Raw genomic sequence first — 22,691 nt, forward strand, 5'->3', positions numbered from 1 at the left:
CTAGAAAGAGTGTAAACAACCTAGGAAAAAGGGTTGTTCCATAAAAAATGGAGAAATAGAGTGGGTGGTGCGCCACCTGGTAGCTTCAAGCAGTGCAGAAGCTCTGTTACAGAAGTCGGTTTCTCTCTCCACCTGCAACCCTAATTTGTCTTTTAGCTCTAAGTCACATGCTCTGTTCTTCCTAACAGTGATTCATAGATTCCAATTTCTGAACATTCATTATGGCCATTGTCTTCTACCATGCTTCCTTCTTCTGAGTCCAGTTAGAGCACGTATACTGCTAAACACATCAAATTGGGATCCTTTTGACAACAACATCTACATGTCATCTTCTGGTTTCGGATTCTGTCACTCTCATAGTACTGTAACATCACATTTTGTCTACTATGCTAAATACACAAGAGAATAAGAAATATTTTTTTTCTTACAATTTTCTTATACATTTTAATCCCTACAGTATATGAATTTCAGTTTTTCATCAAGTGTTATGTCAATAACTTTTTTTTCTTCTTTCGAGAGTTTTATATCTATTATTTAGAAACTCACTTTATGAAAGTGGAATGAATGATAATAAATCTATAACTAAAATAAAAACTATATTATAATTATTGACTAATACCAGTAGACGGTTATTACTACAATGGTCGCAGCATATCATAGGCATCTAGCTGAAATACGGTAAAGTGTAATTTTTAACAGAAAATGAATAAATATTTTCATAAATTAAAATTAATTTATCACCGTAACTTTTAAATAAAAAAATCACTTTTCATAGAAATATCGGCTATTTCTATGGTGATGTAGCCAAAAACAGCACCAGTTTTGTAATTAGTTTGAAGAAAAGAACTTTTTCTAGTAAGAGTGTAGTTGAAGAGATAGAGATTTTCCGTGGGAAAGATATAAGACCACTATAGAAAAGGGAAAGTGAAAAACGAGAATAGAGGAACATAACATAACCTATTCCATCCCTTGTGTGCACTTATTAAACAGTGAATTTGACCCAACACAAAGTTTGATTCACATGATGATAACATTATATTTAAGACGTTTTCTTTTGGAGCATATTGGTAAGAGCATCTTTTCGTGTCTTCGTGTCATTATTGGTATTACAACAAATTATATAGATACAAGACTTAAAAAATATTAATATTAAATTTTTTTTTTAATTTTTAGTTGTTTTTATTTATAAATGTATTAGTTTTATTTTGTTTTTTTTTATTATAATATTTTTGGTTCTTTGTTTTACATTTTTTCTCTTTAACTAAACTTAGAATAAGTGTACGTAGTGATATATATGTTGTAAAACAGAACCTAATATAGCAAAATAAAAACGAAAAACAGAGTGTGTGAAACGAAAAACAGAGTATGTGGTAAAACCCTAAAATTCTTCAGTGACGTTGGAGGAGATCGCGGAGGTTCGGCGAAGACTGGATATACTCTGAGGTTATCGCGCGACGTTGCCCCTTCCACCCTGAATCGTAGCCGCACGACTGGGAACGCTCACACCTTCGCTCTGCTGGTTGTGTGGAATCTTGAGAACGTTGGAGAACGTTGCGAGATTCGTGGGTGGTTGGCTCCTCCATTCCCGCGGGTCTTCCTCCATCTCTGGCGGCCATGACCGCTCCTTTAGGGTTTGAAGATGCGATAGTGTGTTTTCTCCATATATAAATATTGCATCCCATTTGCTTCCGAAAACGCATCTCACACACTCACCTCTTCATCTTCTTCAAACCCTCCATTCACCATCTTCTTCCTTCTCCATTTTTCCTTTTCAATTTCTCTCTCCTCATTATTTTATTATTATAATATTTCTGGGTTCTATTTGGGTATTATTATTTTAAAGAGAAACTTGCTAGTTTTGATCCTCGAAAATCTCCGGGAAGTTCCTGTTGTATCCTGGGGAACTTGCGCAATACACCGTAGATAAGTTCTTACGGACAGTGATTACTCACGCCTCGGCATACCAATTTTGTTCGTTTTAAAGCCAATTTTTAACTACAATCGTAAGGACTTATGGCTGAAAATACGAACGACAACAACAACGTTGCTCAGGGAACACTAAATGTTGTTTCCGCAACGCAAACCATTTTTGCGAAACCATTTCCAGATGTCTAAAAAATTGAAGTCTTCACTGATCAGAATTTTTGACGTTGGCAAGGACGCGTGTTCACCTTATTGGACATGTACGGAGTTCCTCTTGTACTTACAACTTCCAAACTCGACTCAACCACGATTGTGAAACAAGTTGACGATTGGATCCATGCAAATAAGATATGTCGTCACACTTTACTCAGTGTGTTATCTAATGATCTGTTCGATGTTTTTACTTCTTATAAGAATGCGAAAGATATTTGGGATTCTCTTATCCTCAAATATACTGTCGAAGACATTGTCAGACAAAGGTTCGTAATTGCAAACTACTACCGCTGGGAGATGATCGAAGGCAAAGACATCAAAATCCAAATAAACGAATATCACAAGCTGATTGAAGATATCAAAACTGAAAGCATAACCTTGCCGAATGAATTCGTGTCCAAACTCTTGATCGAAAAGCTTCCGCAATCTTGGACGGATTACAAACAACAACTGAAGCATAAACAAAAACAGAAGTCACTATCAAATCTGATCACCGACATCATCATCGAAGACACAAACAGGAAGGATTGCGCTGTTGCAAAGGCCAAAAGTTTGTCTGCCAAAGCAAACGTGGTAGAAGACAAACTAGCTCAAAAAAGGTATGAGAAAAATTTGATCATAAAAAGAAATATATCAAATTCTCTTGTCCCAGTGGAACTAACCCCACTTTCAAGAAAAAGAGTAATTGCTTTGTCTGTGGAAAGCTAGGTCATCATACACCTCAGTGCAGACATAGGGCCAAAAACGACGATCCTCCTAAGGCAAATCTACCCGAAGGGGAAAATACTATTGTGGCAGTCGTTTCACAAGTAAACCTTGTGACAAATGTGAGCAAATGGGTGGTAGACTATGGGGCTACCATACACACCTGTGCAAATAGAAATGTGTTTACCTCCTACACAAGTGTGGGGGATGGAGAAGAACAAGTATATCTCGGTGACTCCAGGACAACTCCTGTCCTAGGAAAAGGAAAAGTTCTTCTGAAGCTCACATTTGGTAAAACTCTAGCTTTGAATGATGTGCTACATGTGCCATCAATTAGAGTTAATTTGGTCTCTGTGGCATTGCTAAGCAAAGTTGGGGTTAAAGTGTCATTTGAATCTGACAAGATTGTTATGACAAAAAACAATGTTTTTGTGGGAAAGGGATATTGTGATCAAGGCCTTTTTGTATTAAACATTTATGAAATTATGAATGAATCTGAATTTTCTGCTTATATTGTTGACTCATGATATATGACATGCTAGATTAGGACATGTGAATTCTTCGTATGTTATAAAATTGCAATGATTAGGATTAATCAACATGAATGACAAACAAAGTAGTAAATGTGATGTATGCGTAGAATCTAAAATAACGAAGAAAACATGTCACTCTGTAGAACGTCAAACTGAAATTCTTGGTTTAATTCATACCGACCTTGCTGATTTAAAACAAACCATGTCTAGAAGTGGTAAAAATTATTTTGTAACTTTTATAGATGATTTTTCTAGATACACCAAAGTGTATTTAATTAAACATAAGGATGAAGCTTTTGGCATGTTCTTAACTTATAAAGCGGAAGTAGAAAATCAATTGAATAAGAAAATTAAAAGAATTAAATCAGATAGAGGTGGTGAATATGTTTTATTTAATGATTATTGTGTAAAAGAAGGTATTATTCATGAAGTAACCCCACCGTATTCACCTAAGTCTAATGGAGTAGCTGAAAGGAAAAATAGGACTCTTAAAGAAATGATGAATGCCATGCTTATTAGTTCTAATGCTCCTGATAATTTATGGGGTGAATCTCTGCTTACTGCGTGTTTTTTACAAAATAGGATACCACATAGGAAAACTGGTAAAACACCCTATGAGTTATGGAAAGGTTATCAACCTAATCTGAAATACCTAAGAGTGTGGAGGTGTTTAGCTAAAGTGATGTTACCTGATCCTAAGAAAAGGAAAATAGGCTCTAAAACATCTGATTGTATGTTCTTAGGATATGCAGAACATAGTGTTGCCTATAGGTTTCTAGTTCTTAATAGTGATATAATTGAACGTAACACTATAGTAGAGACGAAAAACGCTGAGTTCTTTTAACACATCTTTGCGCTAAAGAGTAATGGTACATCTGAACAACCTATAGATAGTGCTAGTGATACCTTGAGTGAGGATGTTAGGAGAAGTAAAAGACAGAGAAAGGAAACATCTTTTGGAGATGACTTTTATACTTATCTAGTTGAGAATGATCCAATAAGTTTTTTAAAAGCTACTAGTGCTCCTGATGTTAAACATTGGGATAACGCCATTAAAACTGAGCTTGATTCAATTAAGAAAAATAATACGTGGACCTTAGTAGATCTGCCTAAAGGAGAAAAACCTATTGGTTGTAAGTGGATCTTTAAGAAGAAGTATCATCCTGATGGATCCATATATAAGGCAAGATTAGTAGCTAAAGGGTTTACTAAAAAACATAACATAGATTACTTTGATACTTTTGCACCTGTTACTAGGATTTCCTTTATCCGTGTGTTGCTAGCCTTAGAATCTATCCATAAGTTAGTAATTCACCAAATGGATGTTAAAACAACTTTTCTGAATGGTGAATTAGAAGAAGAAATTTATATGACTCAACCTAAAGGATGTGTAGTTCCAGGTCAAAAGGAAAAAGTATGCAAACTTTTAAAATCTTTGTATGGTTTGAAACAAGCACCAAAACAATGGCATGAAAAACTTGATAATGTTTTACTTTGTGAAGGTTTTTCTACCAATGATGCTGATAAATGTGTGTATTCTAGATCTGAAAATGGTGAATATGTCATTATATGTTTGTATGTGGATGACATGCTAATCTTTGGTACATGCAATGATATAGTTTTTCAAACAAAATTGTTTCTTGGATCTAAGTTTGAGATGAAAGACATAGGTGAAGCAAATGTGATTCTAGGAGTTAAAATCATAAGGAAGGGAGATAGTATATTACTATCCCAAGAAAAATACACTAAGAAACTTCTAAAGAAGTTTGGTTACTATGATTTTAAGTCAATGAGTACCCTTTATGATGCTAACTCTAAATTAAAGAAGAACAGAGGATAATATATTTCTCAAACTCAGTATGCCCAGATAATTGGGAGCTTATTGCATTTAATGAACTTTTCTAGACCAGATATTGCTTATGCAGTAGGTAGATTGAGTAGATACACTCAATGTCCTAGTCAGGATCATTGGGATGCACTTGTGAGACTCATGAAATACTTGAGAGGTACAATGGATTATGCCATTGAATATAGTGGATTTCCCGTTGTGCTAGAAGGGTACAGTGATGCTAACTGGATCTCTGATTCAGATGAGACAAAGTCCACTTGTGGTTATGTATTTACACTTGGGGGTGGTGCAGTTACATGGAGGTTAGCCAGGCAAACTATTATTGCAAGATCAACAATGGAATCTGAGTTTGTTGCTCTAGAAATGGCTGGTAGTGAAGCCGAGTGGTTGAAAAACTTCTTAGCAAACATTCCTTTAGGAATGAAACCAACCCCATTTGTATCAATGCATTGTGATTGCCAATCGGCAATAGCTATAGCTAAAAATAAAAGCTACAATGGAAAGAATAGACATATACAATTGAGACATAATTTGGTGAAACAACTGTTAAAGAGTGGAACGATTTCTATTGACTATGTCAAGTCAGAACGGAATTTGGCAGATCCTCTAACAAAACCCCTAGGGAGAAAAATGATTTTAGAAACATCGAGGGGAATGGGACTTAAGCCACTTGCAAACAAACAAGTGATGGAAACCCAACCTTTGTGATTGGAGATCCCATGAATAAGGTTCATATGGGTAAAAATAAGTCACTTGTTAGTTCTGCTAGCACTAATATTGATTTTAAATCAATTTTGTCCATTCCTATGGTGTGTGAAAGTGTTAGATACTGCATAATCGAGAGGATAAACTTTGTGGTTAAAATTCAGAGGTAAAGGAGTTTTAATGATTTACAAAGTTTTAATGATATTCATATCCCTTATGGGTGGTGTATGATTTGCAGCATACATTTGATGAAATCACCTATATGAGTGTCAAATGAGGCCGCTTGCATGAGATCTTAACAAGATTTCTATAGCACTCATGAATATCGGGCACGCGCATGGCCTAGTAACGCAACACAACGACAATAGCAAGTAATATGAGGGTGTATTGTGATTGATAAACCTCTAACACATACTAAATGTCTTAGTTCATATAGCTTGCTATACCACTATACCAACTACACTATGTGTTACGTTCATCAATCTAAGACTGGTTCATATAGCTTGCTATACTAGATCTGATGCATTACATCCTAGATGAACCCATAATCTTTTCTTTCAATATTTCTATGTTTTATCTTTTGCAATATGTGGGGGATTGTTGTAAAACAGAACCTAATATAGAAAAATAAAAACGAAAAACAGAGTGTGTGAAACTGAAAACAGAGTATGTGGTAAAACCCTAAAATTCTTCAGTGACGTTGGAGGAGATCGCGGAGGTTCGACGAAGACTGGATCTACTCCGAGGTTATCGCGTGACGTTGCCCCTTCCATCATGAATCGTAGCCGCACGACTGGGAACACTCACGCCTTTGCTCTGCTGGTCGTGTGGAATCTTGAAAACGTTGCGAGATTCGTGGGTGGTTGGCTCCTCCATTCCCGCGGGTCTTCCTCCATCTCTGGCGGCCATGATCGCTCCTTTAGGGTTTGAAGATGCGACAGTGTGTTTTCTCCATCTATAAATATTGCATCCCATTTGTTTCAGAAAACGCATCTCACACACTCACATTTTCATCTTCTTCAAACCCTCCGTTCACCATCTTCTTCCTTCTCCATTTTTCCTTTTCAATTTCTCTCTCCTCATTATTTTATTATTATAATATTTCTGGGTTCTATTTGGGTATTACTCTTTTAAAGAGAAACTTGCTAGTTCTGATCCTAAAAAATTTCCGCAAAGTTCCTGTTGTATCCTGGAGAACTTGCGCAATACACCGCGGATAAGTCCTTATGGATAGTTATTACTCACGCCTCGGGAAACCATATATTCATGCTTTTTGCTTTGATCTAAGTAAGAAAAAAAATTAAAGAAATATTAAATCTCATATCTTTTGTCTTTTTTTTTTCCTCTTTTGTTCATCTTAATTCATTTTATAATAAGTTATCAAAACGATTTAGAGTTTATCATTGTAAATGTTTGTTGAGTTTATCAATCACCCATTGTGAACCATTCATAAATATATAGTTTCTTGCACAAGTTGGTTGGTGTGGGAGAAAACTTGCAAAGTTTCATAAATAGTTACAAAATTTGGAAAAAAAGATGGATGTTAAGATTGACTTAATGGACTTGCTAAATGAACCTCTCATAGAGTGCATCCACCACGGGATTGTTCTTATTAGGTCTTTAAAATTAGTTTAATAACTTTTATAGTCCCTTTATTATGATTATTTTTTCTATTTTGTTCCATTATTTTTAATATTTTATTTGATCAGGTTTTTAAAATAATTAAGTCAATGTGATTTTTTCTATTAAATTATTGTTGACAATGTTACTACAGTAAGTGGTATTGATTCTATGTTTAATGTTTCACTTCCATAATAAGTAAACTTTGATTGAAGACATATCATTTGTTATTTATGTGTTTTTCTTATAACGTTATTGCCATCAATTTGACAAAAGATATTATATTGAGTTATTTTTTTAAAAAAATAGTACCAAATTGAGAACGGTTAAAATAGTGAGACAAAATTAAGAAAATAATCATAAAAGTAAAAAAAAAAGAGTTATTAAACCTTTAACATATTTAGAATTAGAAACCTTGTAATTTAGAAGTACATTTTTATTGTTTTAGGATTTGGACTACTTAAGTGAGAAGGAAATTAAGAAATAGATTTTGCCAAAATTTAACTTCTATATGTTTAATGAAATCAATTATACAAACTATTCACTAGCATTTAATATACCCTCTTTTTTATCGTAATTTACTCATAACATATCCTTAATGATATCTTATTCTTTACTATTTGTATTTTTCTTGTTTTTATAAATTATAACATCTTTCTCGTTGTAAATTAGACTGTCCTTTCCATTTTATATAATGTTACTAATAATTTTATATAATATTACCCGAAAATAAATATTACAATAAATTATCAGTAAAATCCTAAGTCCTAATAAGATAAAAAAAAAAGGCAAGAAGAAAAGATGGAAATAAACCAAATTAAAATATTACTCAAATATTTCCCATTTTTAAAAATTGATTCATTAAAATGGGTATTTTAGAGGTCAAATCCTATTACTACCTTCCATCAAAGTATTTTTGGAAGGGAAAATTGGAAAAATAATTGATAGCTGCAGCTGCAGATGAGGAAGAAAAAGAGATACTGTGCCAATAGCCACAAACAAGCTAGAGAAAAGTACTGAAATAATAGTATTAATTGGCAGGTACTCACTAAGAGACATGTAAATCTCAACATTGATTTCACTTAAACCAGCTAAGTCTCTAAACTTATTTCATCATCTCAAACTCATCTATTTCAACGGCAGGGCAAGTTATTCACATGCCAGATCCCTCTGTAGCACTGAATGCCCACCCCAACCTTACCACATCTCTCTCAACACACTTTTTCTGAAACACACACATAACAAACCAAACAAGCCTATTTAGATAAAAATTCTCCTTAAACACATACAGGTAGAAAATAAGAAGGTAAAAATAAATTAGTGATTTCAACCAATACCAGCATCAATGATTAGAAATTTTCAAATAAAAAAAGCACATTACCTAGCCAATCAACCAAGACAAGAAACACATCAAAATGTAGAATAAGACCAGTAAAGCTCTTGCAAAGAAAAGATAAACCCGCCAAAAGCATATTGAACATGTCTCAACATTGATTTCACTTAAACCAGCTAAGTCTCTAAACTTATTTCATCATCTCAAACTCATCTATTTCCTCGGCAGGGCAAGTTATCCACATGCCTGATCCCTGTGTAGCACTGAATGCTCACCAACCTTACCACATCTCTCTCAACACACTTTTTCTGAAACACACACATAACAAAACAAACAAGCCTATTTAGATCAAAATTCTCCTTAAACACATACAAGTAGAAAATAAGATGGTAAAAATAAATTAGTGATTTCAACCAATATCAGCATAAATGATTAAAAAATTTCAAATAAAAAAAGCATATTCCCTAGCCAATCAACCAAGACGAGAAACACATCAAAATGTAGAATAAGACCATTAAAGCTCTTGCAAAGAAAAGATAAACCCGCCAAAGGCATATTGAACATGTAAATCTCAACATTGATTTCACTTAAACCAGCTAAGTTTCTAAACTTATTTCATCATCTCAAACTCATCTGTTTCTCAAGCAGTACCTATCTTGATCCAGAGAAAGTTTTCCGGCTCCTCCTGGTGCGTGCATTCGTATGAGTCCTCTGTCCACGGCAGGGCAAGTTATCCACATGCCTGATCCCTCTGTAGGACTGAATGCCCACCAACCTTATCACATCTCTCTCAACACACTTTTTCTGAAACACACATAACAAAACAAACAAGCCCATTCAGATAAAAATTCTCCTTAAACACATACAAGTAGAAAATAAGAAGGTTAAAATAAATTAAACCTATTTTATAAGTTAAAATCGAATTATACACTACACATTTTATATATGCTCTTCATCCGCCTTCTCTGAAAACCAATACACATACTGCTTTCAACCAATGAGAAAAGTAGGTGCAATTTACTTTTCTTTTTTTAACAAATCAACACAGAGAAATTTATGCAAACAGGGGTTTAAATGGTGGGAAGAAAGTACCAAATCGTTTCCGATCAAGTACTTCGAGAGCAACTCGCGAATTGAATAGAGTTCCCTCTTGCTGAGATCCTTGACGAATTTGTTCTCGACACCGAGCTCGCACACGATGTGGTGCGCTTTCGAGCGCCCTATTCCGTGCAGGTGCTGGAGAGCGTACTCCAGACGCTTGTTGTCGGGGATCTCGCCTCCCATACCGCCTCCGATGTTGATGTTCTGCACGCGCACACATCGAAACTGCAAAAACGGAAGAGAAAGGGACAACGTGAAGCTCTAGAATGTTCGACAAATCCCTAGGCGAAGGCGAATTGAGCCGAAGGAGAAATTACCGATAGGTTTTGGCGGAGGCGGAGAGCGACGTCAGAAAAGATTCGCGCGGAGCCGAACATGGTGGATTTGAAGATGAGACTAAGGAGACAGAGACTAGGTTTTCCAATTCTATGTTTGTTCTTTCAGTAAGGTGATGCTGCAGTGGAGTGAGTGGTAGCGGTGCAAATGGAGCATCAAAACTTTGATTTTTTTTTTATTTCTAAACAAAATGATAATTTTTTTTAAAAAGTTAAATATGTTGTTGAAATTATATTGTAATAATCTCAGTTCTGAGTATTTAATTTAATAATATTTATAATTTTTAATTAAGATACTTTTTAATTACTAAAAAAATATGGTACCGGATAATTACGGGACAAAGAATAATTTAATATTTTGTATATTAAAATCAATATATATAATTTTTTTAGAAACAAAATTAAACAATCAATCACATCTTATAATTTTGTTTTTAATATTTATGAAATAATTTTAATATTACCCGAGAGAATCGACCAGGTAAATCAACCAGTCAAAATAAAAATTAATTTAAGTTAATGATTTTTTAATTATGTGTTTCTTTGCATAAGTATATTATATTTATTCTTCAGTAGTTGAAACCACAAAGTAGTTCATCTCAAGACTACAAGTCCAAGATACACTGAGTTCGTCTACTTTATTGTCTTACATTTTATACTTCGTTTTTATGAGATTTGGGAATTTTCATACTTATTTTGGAGCCTACTTCAAAACATGCAAATATAAAATTTATCAATATGTCTTCAACAAACTTTCTTTCTCAGCAATAAAATTTGTTGTCCAAACTCAAAAAATTTAGTGGCAGGCAAGGCAAATTAGCTGAAATAAAAAACTTAAATAATATAACTGTTACAAATAATCATTTGTGTTAGTCTTGATGTAATGGTACCACTTGATTGCTTCTAATTGCACCATTCTTGAATATCTTCCTTAAATATAACTCTGCACCCACACTTCCTTATACTTGGCTTCCATGCCTTAGACATAAAATATCAGTTGAAGAAGGCATTTTTCTTCATTGCATTCATGAACTGAGTGGCTATGTTTAGATACTATGGGGAAAATCAAGTCAGGTTCACCACCAGGAGCTTTACATGCCCCTGTTTCCTCATTTCCCATGGAATATAGACTCACATGTGATTGAGAAGAAGACTGCATATTTGAAGGTTCTAATGCTAAGCATATTGCAATTCCTAACCATCCACCAGACCCAGAATAGTTAGGTGCTTCCACTATTGTTGATGCAACTGAATCACAACCCAACATGTTACATGGATGGTGTGATGGATCAACTAGAAAGCACTCTTCATTCCATTTTTTAATTTCTCTCTTCGGAATGATAAACATAAAATGTTGCCTATTTTCCATTTGGTAAACACAAACTTTATGGAAATAATCAAGCATACCCATATGAACATCCCACTACAGCACCAGAGAGCACCCAAAGTCAGTGTTGAAAAAAGCTAAATTCATTTTCCAGTCTTGTGAAAGAAATAACTCGGTTAATTGTTTTTTTTTTTCACTTTTTAATTACAAAGCAGCCACTTTATGTTCAATCTGTTTTCTATTTTCAAACATCTATACAATCATTTTTTTCTTGTTTTATTCATAAATCTTAGAAAGCAATGTTATAATTTATGTTTTATAGCTAAATTTATGTAGGTCGTGCTTTTTCCCCCCCTTCAGCTAAGGACATAGAGTTAGCTTCAACAGTCAACAGAAAATCTTCAATCTGTTAAGAAAATCATTGGTAGAAACACTGATTTCAAGATCATGAACCATTGGCAAGACAAACGTAAAAGATTTACAAATATGAAGTACAATATGGGCTGATAACTGTTGATTCAGAGATTACTTTTTAATAAACTTAATGATAGATGCCGTAACAGCACAAACCAAAATGTCATCAGAAAAACAAGCTACCCCAAGCTGCTATAAACGCAAAGCCACCAAATGGAGCCAGAGTTGAATATTTTCTGTCTTCAAGAAGTGCGACAGTATAACACCTAAAAATTCAACATCATAAACATGAATACAGCTTAGTGATCCTTCATCATTCCAACACTTTTTTACCAATATTTCAAACCAAAAATATGCAGCAACAAAATATTGTTATAGGCCAGCGTAATTAATTGGAGAAAGGGCGTATTCTATGCAACAGCTCTAAAATGGCAGCAATTCACTTAAAATCTGATACAACATATTTCAAAATCTGACACAAGACATGAAAAAATCCACAGTATCATGTTTTCTGATTGCCAACAAAAATTCAAGGCATAAGTTATTGTGCTCAAGAATAAACAAGTTAAAAAACCATCCAACCTGCTTAGCATATCAATCAATCAAATAAGAACACAGCTATTGGATACAGAGTCTGAAAATAACTGCTTCAAACAATGGGATGTAAATTCTAGAACTTTGTGCTCCTTTGTGGTGCGGAGATGCAGAAACAATATTTTGGATCACCAAAATATTATAGGTAATTGGATTACCTCCCAAAGATATTGAAGTATAGACGTTAGAATTTCCCAGGTTTCAATCAACTCAGAATACTCACCCTGATCTGTGTATTTCTTGGGCTGACTCGGACTCACTGGTCACATATAGGGAGAATTGAAATGCTCTACACATGCTTGCAAACAGCTACATTCTTCGGTTTGGGCAGGCAAAAACCCAAATTGCTAGCTTTTCCTTTTTTTTCCGCACTCAAAAGGTATGCCTTAAGAATCTTAGAACACACTCACATCACCCTTCTACCTAGGTGGACAATTTAACTTTGTTGAGGTATTATAGGTTAGTCACATCCCACAACATTGTCAAGAATATGATACGATTTTAGCATAATTCTACAGAGATAACCGGTATCCTGCTCATCTTGCGAAGCACTGGGTTAACCTTCCATTGTTCGGCATCCCTAACTCCAAAATTAGAGATTATATTTTTAGAGTTTGGACCCAAACGTTGATTCAGTAAGAGAAATTATAGTTGATTACATCATTAACATAAAATTATGCAGGCGTTCCCTTCCCACGTTGAGATCAACCTCTTTCACTAAGCCCACATTTAATTTTTCATATCAACTCCCCTCCCAAAAAGAAAAATAAAATAAAAGTCGAAAAACATTTTCTCTAGTCCCAAAATAAGCATCACAAAGAAGACATCACTGGTAAAATAAAAAATAGGCATTGAAATAGTAAGGTTTGAGATAAAGCTTACGTCCCAGAGAAGGCTAAAATCCCAGTTGTTAGAAGGCCTCCAAACTGCAAAGAAGAAAACGGTGAGTCAAAAAAATGAAGTCTTCATTTCACAAACACTGATCATAGCAATAACAATCAAAGGGTTCACAAGGGAAGAGCAAGTAGGAAAATTTCTCAAGGAGAACTTACAACAGTGGGGTGTTTTGTAATTGGGGCGGCAAGTAAGGCAGCGGTGTGAACCAAATGGTAAAGCGATGCAGTGTGCCAAACCTTCAGATACAAAATTCAATTTAAACAGGAACCAAAAAAACCAAGCTTTATGATTTAATAGAAGTGGAAATGAATTGGGAGAAAGTTGAGAGTAGAAAGAGACATCTTTGTAAGCAGGGTTTTGGGGTTTGAAAACGTGAGCACCGTAGGTTCCCAATCCAAGTGCCGCAACACCTGTTTATGTTTCAGATTCAGTGAATTATGGTTTGTGAAGAAAAGGATATGAATTGTTATGAAAGAGAGAAAGGAATTGCACCTGAAATCGCTGCAACTTTGTGCCACACTCGAGGATCCATTCGCAAGCAAAGTATAATCGTTATTTTCGTTTTCTTAAATCTATCTTTTAAATGGATACAGGAGTATTTTAGTTTTGATTTTATTTATATTTTTTATTTATTAGTTTTTTCTAGTCTCTCTAGTTAAGGCTTTTGTTAACTTTAAATATGACTATGTTATTATGATTTCATGATGATAAGTAACAAAATGGCATGTTATCGTAAAAGTTAAGTATTTAAGTTAACCTCTGGGTGAGTTGACATGCAACAAATTCAATATATCCACTTTCATACTTTAAAATTTATTTATGTTTCCAAACTCTTAAATTATTTATTATTATAATTGTTTTATTTTTTTTATCTTAATTCACTCTCCAAATTTTTTATTCTCAATTCCCAAATTAATTTCTTCCATAATACCTTCTTATAATAAGATTTTATTCACTATAATAATATTTATATTCTTATATCGGCGATTTCCATTTTGTTTTTCGTTTCACGGTATTAACTTCTACAAAATTATTAGTTTAACTTATAGAAAACTTGTAATTTTTATATGATCCTCCAGTACCTTAAATACGTTTTCGTTATTTTCATCTAACTGAATAAAAAGCTAATATATCCATTTAAAGTATCATGAAGAATAATTCAAGTAATTTAAAGAAATTAATGTATGCAAAATTGAAATCTGGTTAATATTGCAAATTTTCTAAAATCTGGAGACTAAAATCATAGGGGGGAAATAACAAAACCAAAATACTCATAAAATGTTAAAGAAAAACCAAAATTATAATGTAGCCAATTTTGTTTTGGTTGCATATCATCTTGGCTCTTGGCCAATAACTAGTAAAAGGAGTAATACACAAAGCTGTTACTGATCAATCAGTCATTAAGTTTGGCACAGATCACAAATTAATGAAATCCTAACAATCCTATGATTTGGCCAAATACAAGTGTACATACAAAACAAAATAAAACTAAAAGCAGTACACCCTTGGGAAAGTTTGAAAGAGGAAAAAAAAACTAAACAACAAAATGAGAGAAAGATAGAAGAGACCAGGTCCAAAATCCTAGTGTTTAATGGGCAGAGTGGCTTGTAGATGTTTTCTTAAAATCAATCTTATCCACCTTAACCTCTCCATCAATAAGTTCATACACATAAACCACAACTCGCAGACCATCGATGTCCATAAGGACAAAACTTGGGTTCACGTCATAAGTGACACTGCTGTAGGCACCGGTTGCAGAACCTGGATTTATAACCACACCTCCCTCGTGTTTGTAAGCTGTAAATTGATGGGTGTGACCTGTGACAAGGATGTCCACATCAAGCTGCCTCTGTAGCATTGCCAGTGAGTCTAGGTCTCCCCATGGAATAACCTTCACAATCATTAAAGACTCATAGTTATCATATATCAATGCATTATATAGCACGATTTAAGTTTCTACTAAACAGAAGCAATTACAGTTTCAAAAAAATTCTAATCACAGGAGGAATACGGTTGAATGGAAATGTTGAAGCTGGAACAATAAAATATAACAGATCTAAACTCTAACTGTTAAACTTAAACACCATCAAGAAAGATGGGAAAGAGACTATAAATAAACCTATACAAGTGCAGCGTAGCAGAGTGAAGTATATCATTCAGCTGAGATTAAAGTTGTTAGCTGTAGCAAAGTAACATACAGCAGGAATGACTTACAACTCCAACCCACAAACCTTTGATCAAAACACTCAAATGCAGCACCCAAAAACTGCCTTGAAAATCCTACCCGCTAAAACCTAGAAGGGAAATGGAGCAAATGAATTCTTCTAACCAGAAACCACTGTTTGTGGCCATCCATACTCCTGGATTTTGATCTGTTATAGTAGGATTTATGGTTTTATTGTTTTTAAATTGGCCCCAATATTGCTAAATGTTTCATTTAAATAACTATAATGTTATTCTCTTCCGTCATCTCATTTGGTTACCCATTCCCATTAAAGCCATGTTCGACAGAAATCAATTGTTCATAAATCTTAATTATATCGTTGTGTGCTCTTCTTTAAACAGGAAATAATAGGGGAAATGGTGAAAGGATGTAGAACGTGGGGGCATGTTGAAAACTGATTAAGTTTGTGTGATGGCAATACAGTGTCAATGAAGGCTACCATTCACTACACATTTCGCTCTAGGATTGTTGGCTTGTAAGATGAGATAAATTTCAATGGACAGTGAAATAAATTAACCTTTATGTGGGTTGTAATTGATATTTTAAACCTTCTAATTCATCGCAAACAAGTCCCAAGTTATCTTAACTAACCATTCATTTTTCTATTGATACATCAAAAGGTAATTTCCTTATGATTCATCCATGCTCCCAATTTTCTTAGGTCCAGTTTAGATAAAGCTGGGCAAAAGAATCAAAATCAGACCTGATGACCATGGCACAGTCCCAGCTTAAATTGGCCAATGGTTAGTGTTTTGGTCTCTGGATATTTCGTCTCTTCATCATACTCACCGCGGGTTATATGCAAATCTGGACAAAGAGTCTTTAAGTAGTCATGAATTTCCTGAGCAGAAATGAAGTAAAATTAACTAAAAACAGAATAAAATATGTAATATATAAAAAATAGAATCATAACAAATGTAATGAATTATTTTTATCAGGTGCACATAGATAATTGATGCAATACAAAGGGGGTAAATAATGTATGAACAGAAGTTGTCCTACAAGATTGTGACAGTAACCCTGCTACCAGTGGCAGTATAGTAAATCATTATTTAATTCATTCTGTTGTCATCAATAACACAGTTTCACTGATCTTAACAGGCTTGATAATCAGTTTTATATGCACATAAAAATGTTTTAGGCTACTGAAGAAAATGTTCAATAATATATAAATAGAGAACAGGGTGTGGGGAAAACAGTCTTTCAGCTTGCCCTTTGGAAATAGTAAATAATGCGTAACAGAAAAAATCAAGGAGCATCCCACTAGGCCACAACACCATGCCACTGGCCAAAGGAACCATTACAAACCTTCCATACAGGCACCCAGGATTACCCCAATTTACTAATTGTTCAACACTCGTCAATTTTCTACTTATGAATCATGAACAATGGCAAAGATAAAATAGACAACGCAGACACTGACAAAACAAAATTTAATGTGCTCTACGGCTAAATGTTACACATTGTAATGAGGGCTAAACTTTCCAAATGAACTCAAATCTTACAACTACAAGATTTTAGAGAATATTTCACTTGTCAAAAGATAAAAGGGAAGATGAAAATTTCAGATCTTCTAATCTGTGTCCTGTGTTCATTCATAATAAAGAAGTTGAAAACTATAAAGCAGAGAATATTGATTATATTCAAACAAAGCATGGCAAGAGTCAAAACTGAACCAAAAACAATTATTTCAATAAGATGGACGTACTTTAACACATAAATTTCCAGTACAAATTATGTGCTGGATCTTGCCAGGGACAAGCATGGATTTGAACTTTGCCGGAAGATCAGGTGCCCTGTGGGGTATGTGCAAATCCCCCAGGGCCAAAACGAGCACCATCCTCAAGAATCAAAAACCAAAAGTTTACTTGGGGAACCTGCTGAAACAATTAATTGCCCATATACAAAGAAACAGTTATTAACTGCTAAAACAATTTCTCCAACACAATTTACCATGTCCGGTAATCGGATATTCATATAAACGTTAGTTTGCTTGCATATAACCTGCTTCGAAAAGAGAATGAAAACCGATCAAAACTTCATCAAATCTCTTATCAATCAATAAATTCCATTTCTATCATTATATTTTATTACAACAACCCAAATACCAATCACTTGACCTGTGTCCAGGGGGGCTAACTATCCCACATCTTAAATGGAAAAAAGAAAATTTCTGATGACAAGAGGAGCATGTATAAGAGAGGATAAGATATCCTCCTAAAAGAGAATGAAAGCAAAACAAGCCTATAACAACTTAAGCAAGGTAATTAACAAAGCAAAGCTTAACATTCTCCAGGCAGATAAAGAACCCACTATGGAATATCTACTGGCTGAACACCACAAAGCAGCTTAGAAGAATACTTTATCCCAAAGCTGATGTAGTTTGAAGGAATTATCTTTGAAAACTATGGCATTCCTCTCTAGCCTAAGCACCAAATAATGACACAAATTGGGCACCTGCAAAAAAGAGTCCCTCTCTTTTTATGACTCTCAAACCCTCCAAATAGACACAAGAGAAACCCCTTCAATTTTTATAAGTAATTTTAATATATCTGAATGATGAAATGAAATTTCATACCATTCAGGTCTTGCATGTCGCCCAAAAAACAGGATTGTTAATGTGAGAAGTATTTAGTCCCTTAATCTTCAAAGGTATTTGCAACTTTTTATGGGTGTGATTCACATGCCAGAAACTATTAATCCGAATATAGAATTTGTGAGAAAAACAATCCAATAAAAACTTATCCAGTGTTAATTGATCCCTAATGGCCTATTTTATATACAAATACCATTATATTAATCTTACGTCTCCTGCCCAAAAACCACTATCTTGCTTGAAAAGGAAAATAATCTGACCCTGAGAATGCCTGGCTGGAAAAAACAACCCAGTTGCTGATTTCTTAAAGTCTAATAGTCTATTACTTGTACAGCAAGAAGCTGAACTTCAGAAACGAAGTTAAAAACATTTCCTTCAATTTATACAATTATCCATTCGCCTATAAACATAATAGAGCCATATTTCACATTAACAAATCCACCTTTGCTACCAAGCAGCTATATCTATCTCAATTTGAATTCGCTTCAACTTCATTTTCTCACCAAAAGTGAAGAGCAAACTAATTACCCAATTCGGAAACCCAAAACAGGCTTTAGGCAAACTAACTCCATTTTCTGGGATTAGATTCATGCAGAATTTGAGGGATCCAAAAAAACTAAATCAAAATATATTAATCAAACGAATAGAAACATGAGTCACAAGCCTATAAATCTCTCTTCAAACTGAGTGTCTGGAAATCGAAAAATAGATCAGAGTGAAGGAAACGCATCAGATCCCTAAAACAACAATCTACACTCCTAAATTCGAAATTAAAATAAGAACGCATACGATCGATTATAAATAATCAGTGTCATAGAATGAAAAAAAAAATGATAATAAGCGAAGGGGTGAAGAAAGAAAATGAAAAGATGATTGAAGCAGAGAGAGAACCTGAGAGAAAACGCCAGATTGGAGAAGGGTGAGATCGAGAGAAGGTAGAGCAAGACTCCACCGAAGTTGCTCGCTACAATTCCAAACGCAAACCCCAATTCTAACACCGGCACCTGCACCTGCACCAACATATGCTAACTAAGAATTTCATCCCATTAATTAAATCATTAGTTGTGATTATTATTTATTATTATGTAATAATAATAGTATTATGGGTATTGATTAATACTAAGGCCATATTAATTTTCTCAAATTAAATATAATTTAGCTTAACTAGTACCAATATATTTAGATAAAAGTAAAAGGTGAAATATAAAAAGTTTATAAGCGACTTTTAATTATTATTTGTAAAAAAGGTTAGTTACTGTCTGCAACTTCTTTTCTTTGAATTTCTGGTAAACGTTTTGTTAGATTATTATTGAAATAAAATAAAAAATATATATTATTTTTAGTTATTTTTCATAACTTTTAAAAGTTTTAAATTCCCATATTTCTTAATTTTATTTTTAATTTATAGTTAATAATAATTTTTATGAATTAAATATTTAAAATTTACTTTTTCGAACAATTGTAAGACTTTTTTTTCCAGTTTCTCTAATGGGAAAAATAATGTTATTTTAATAATTAATAGTACAATTAGTGTATTCGGTTATTTTTAAAATTTTAATAAAAAAAACAGATTGCGGAGCAACTCTTATTGATTTTAATTTGAAGAAGAATTAATAAATTTAAATCAAATGAGACTTACTCATGTGATTAAAATGAATGGTAAAATTAAATAATAGTCTGACAACTCGCAGAAATAAAAAAGTTAAAGCTTTATTTTCTTGCTATTGTTTTAATTATTGATCATTTTGTTGCAATTGAGTTTAATCAAGCTAAAATAATTAAAAGAACTTATAGTTCATTAGATTTTGGAAAAATTACGAAATTAATTAAATTAAATTAGGTTCACCGTAAATTATAATAACTTTTAGATACTTTTTTCATTCCTATCTCATATCAAAATTTACATTTTATCCTTCTTATTTAAGAAAAAATATTTGAAAAGAAAATTGATTCTTGATTTATACAATAAAAAAATTTAGCATGAAAAAAAATTTAACAAATCTAATTTTTTTTATGTGCGGATTTACAATTTAGGAATTATTTTTGGACTTTATAATTGTGTAATCTATTTTTTCATAATATTGCAAAAAAAAATATGAATTAGGTAAAGATTGCATAATTCATAAGTTAATTTTTAACAAATATTTAAATTGTATAATTTAAAAATATCTTATGAATTATACAATTAAAAACATTTATATAAAAAAAGTAATTTTAAATTGTATAATTTGTATGGATTTCTTTTCTAATCTATTCATAACATAATACATTATAAAAACAATAATATAATACATATATACATATGGGCGATTACAACAATAATAAAAATAATTGATAATTTAATCTTTTAATCATGAAAATAAATTAGGAATATTGAAAGAAATAACCTAAAATTTTATCAACTTGAAAAGTTGGGTAAGTTATTAAGAAACTATAATTTTTTTTAATACGAAGTTAGTTGTGTTGAATGCATTTGAAAGCCAAAATTATACCATATTTGATAGTTGTTTCTATTTACACCTCCATAGCTTATTTAGACACTTTCATAGGTGAAACTCACAAACCATTTTGTTTGTGAAAAAATACATTTTAGATTTTACAATGTTATTTTTTTCTGTTTACACAGAATTCAATAAAATATTTATGGATCTGGAAATCTTTCAAATTCTACTATCCGAAATATATAATTTTTTCTTTCACAAAATCCATTCCAAATTATAGAATCTGAAACATAGTTTCTGATTCAATAATAACTTATAGATTATACAATATCCAAAAATAACTTATGCATAATGCAATATAATCCAGAATACATATTATAGTTAAAGGGTGTTACACAATCCGATATACACGGAAAAAAAAGTGAAAAAAAATCCCTAGAATTGGAATTAAAGAAAATACGAGGTGTGAAAAGAAGGTATAGATATGCAGGGAGAATTTGAAAATTTGACCAACAATTCCTCTTCCTAGTATTGTTTTGGACTGGACTTCAAAATATGAGACCAGTAAGTTCTTACTCTTTTTCTTGGTGGGCTTTGAGCATAAGATAATCTTTATATAATTTTGGCAATTGCTTCCTGCACCCGATTCCAGTGAAAAAAACGAAACTGTCCTTAAAAAAATAAGTGCATATAAAATACCTTTCAAACTCCCTTTTTCGAAATATGTGTTCTGGATTTTTTTTTCCGAAACAAAACTTTATATTATGGATTTTTTTATCTGGAATAACCTTTTCATTTTTGTTTTCGAATTTTCATTTCCGAAACACAATAATTTCTCTTCCAGATTTTTTTTTCCAGAATGTATTATTTTCAGTTCCAGATTTTTCTGTCCGAAATAGAATTTTAATTTTTGTTTCCAGATTTTTATTTTCGAAACTCATTAACCACTTCCAGATTTATTTTTCTAAAATATATTATTTTCAATTTCATATTTTTATTTCCAGAATAAAGGACATTTTTAAAAATTAAAAAAATATGTTGGATGAAGGTTAAAAAAAATGATTGGGTGTAGGAAGCATTTGCCTATAATTTTTGTTTTAAAATATTGTCATCTTTTAAGAAAAGACTTTGTCATATAATTTCTACGTTAATTTACTTTAGTCTCTCCATTAAAAAAAAAACCATGATTTTAAAAGATAAAATTGAATAAAATATAAGCTTCAATGAAAATATATAAATATTTTTTAGTCAAACCAAATAGAAAACCCGGAAAACTTTAAAAAGCAAAACAAATCAAGCTAATAAAATAATATAAAAAAAAGCTAGAGGAGTTTAAGCAATGTCCACTTTCGACCATACTTTTTACTGCACTCTCTTTTTCATCGGTTAAATTTGTTTGTTTAAAACTACAAAATCCACAAGGATTTATTTTATAATGTGCAACATACATAACCATAACCATGTAACACAAATACGGACACATACACTAATACGATACGGACACGGATACAGAAATACGTATAATTTTTAAAATGTAAGACACGAGGACACAAATCTATATATTATATAATTATACGATTCAGTTTTTTTTAACAGAAAAATATTTTTCATGGTTGATTTCAAATGATTTATTCCTTATTTTTATAATTATAATAAAAATTTATACAATAAATTTAAGTTTTTAGAAAATCAATGTATTTCTCCTTTTAAATTTGTGTTAGACCCATGTTAGAATTGTAAAAAATCTAACAAATATTTATTGAATTTGATACTTTATCAACATGTTTCTTACGAGTATCGATGTCTGATACGAAAAACGTCTTAGCTTCATGTATACAAAAACTATGAGTTTTTAACAAATATAAACCAAAAGTTGCTAAA

The 22,691-nt window shown here is 32.6% G+C and overlaps 3 protein-coding genes across 7 annotated transcripts; all 3 read right to left on the reverse strand.

Moving 5' to 3' along the window:
- Positions 1–8,552: 8,552 nt before the first annotated feature.
- Positions 8,553–10,522, reverse strand: LOC137824242 (small ribosomal subunit protein uS13m). Of its 3 annotated transcripts, none has more exons than XM_068629786.1 (4): positions 10,300–10,522; positions 9,974–10,207; positions 9,533–9,685; positions 8,553–8,773 (listed from the first exon to the last, which is right to left on the reverse strand). In XM_068629786.1, the coding sequence occupies exons 1-3, from the start codon at positions 10,357–10,359 to the stop codon at positions 9,533–9,535; spliced, it is 447 nt and encodes a 148-aa protein (XP_068485887.1). In that variant the 5' UTR covers positions 10,360–10,522; the 3' UTR covers positions 8,553–8,773. The 3 variants fall into 3 exon arrangements, with proteins under 3 accessions (XP_068485887.1, XP_068485886.1, XP_068485885.1); XM_068629785.2 differs by having other exon boundaries at positions 8,553–9,189; positions 10,300–10,388; XM_068629784.2 differs by lacking the exon at positions 8,553–8,773 and having other exon boundaries at positions 9,257–9,685.
- Positions 10,523–12,065: 1,543 nt separating this feature from the next.
- Positions 12,066–14,265, reverse strand: LOC137824438 (uncharacterized). The gene is made up of 5 exons (XM_068630085.1): positions 14,042–14,265; positions 13,889–13,959; positions 13,705–13,785; positions 13,535–13,578; positions 12,066–12,324 (listed from the first exon to the last, which is right to left on the reverse strand). Exons 1-5 carry the CDS (start codon positions 14,079–14,081, stop codon positions 12,225–12,227), a joined length of 336 nt encoding a protein of 111 aa, XP_068486186.1. The 5' UTR covers positions 14,082–14,265; the 3' UTR covers positions 12,066–12,224.
- Positions 14,266–14,847: 582 nt separating this feature from the next.
- On the reverse strand, positions 14,848–19,390 carry MAG1 (Calcineurin-like metallo-phosphoesterase superfamily protein). Of its 3 annotated transcripts, none has more exons than XM_068631900.2 (4): positions 19,261–19,390; positions 17,482–17,650; positions 16,477–16,614; positions 14,848–15,440 (listed from the first exon to the last, which is right to left on the reverse strand). In XM_068631900.2, the coding sequence occupies exons 2-4, from the start codon at positions 17,611–17,613 to the stop codon at positions 15,138–15,140; spliced, it is 573 nt and encodes a 190-aa protein (XP_068488001.1). In that variant the 5' UTR covers positions 17,614–17,650; positions 19,261–19,390; the 3' UTR covers positions 14,848–15,137. The 3 variants fall into 3 exon arrangements, with proteins under 3 accessions (XP_068488001.1, XP_068488002.1, XP_090149624.1); XM_068631901.2 differs by having other exon boundaries at positions 17,482–17,653; XM_090293498.1 differs by having other exon boundaries at positions 17,482–17,777.
- Positions 19,391–22,691: the final 3,301 nt, after the last annotated feature.

The sequence above is a fragment of the Phaseolus vulgaris genome, chromosome 8 (genome assembly GCF_051622355.1).
Source record: "Phaseolus vulgaris cultivar YP4 chromosome 8, ASM5162235v1, whole genome shotgun sequence".
NCBI classification, from domain to species: Eukaryota; Viridiplantae; Streptophyta; class Magnoliopsida; order Fabales; family Fabaceae; genus Phaseolus; species Phaseolus vulgaris.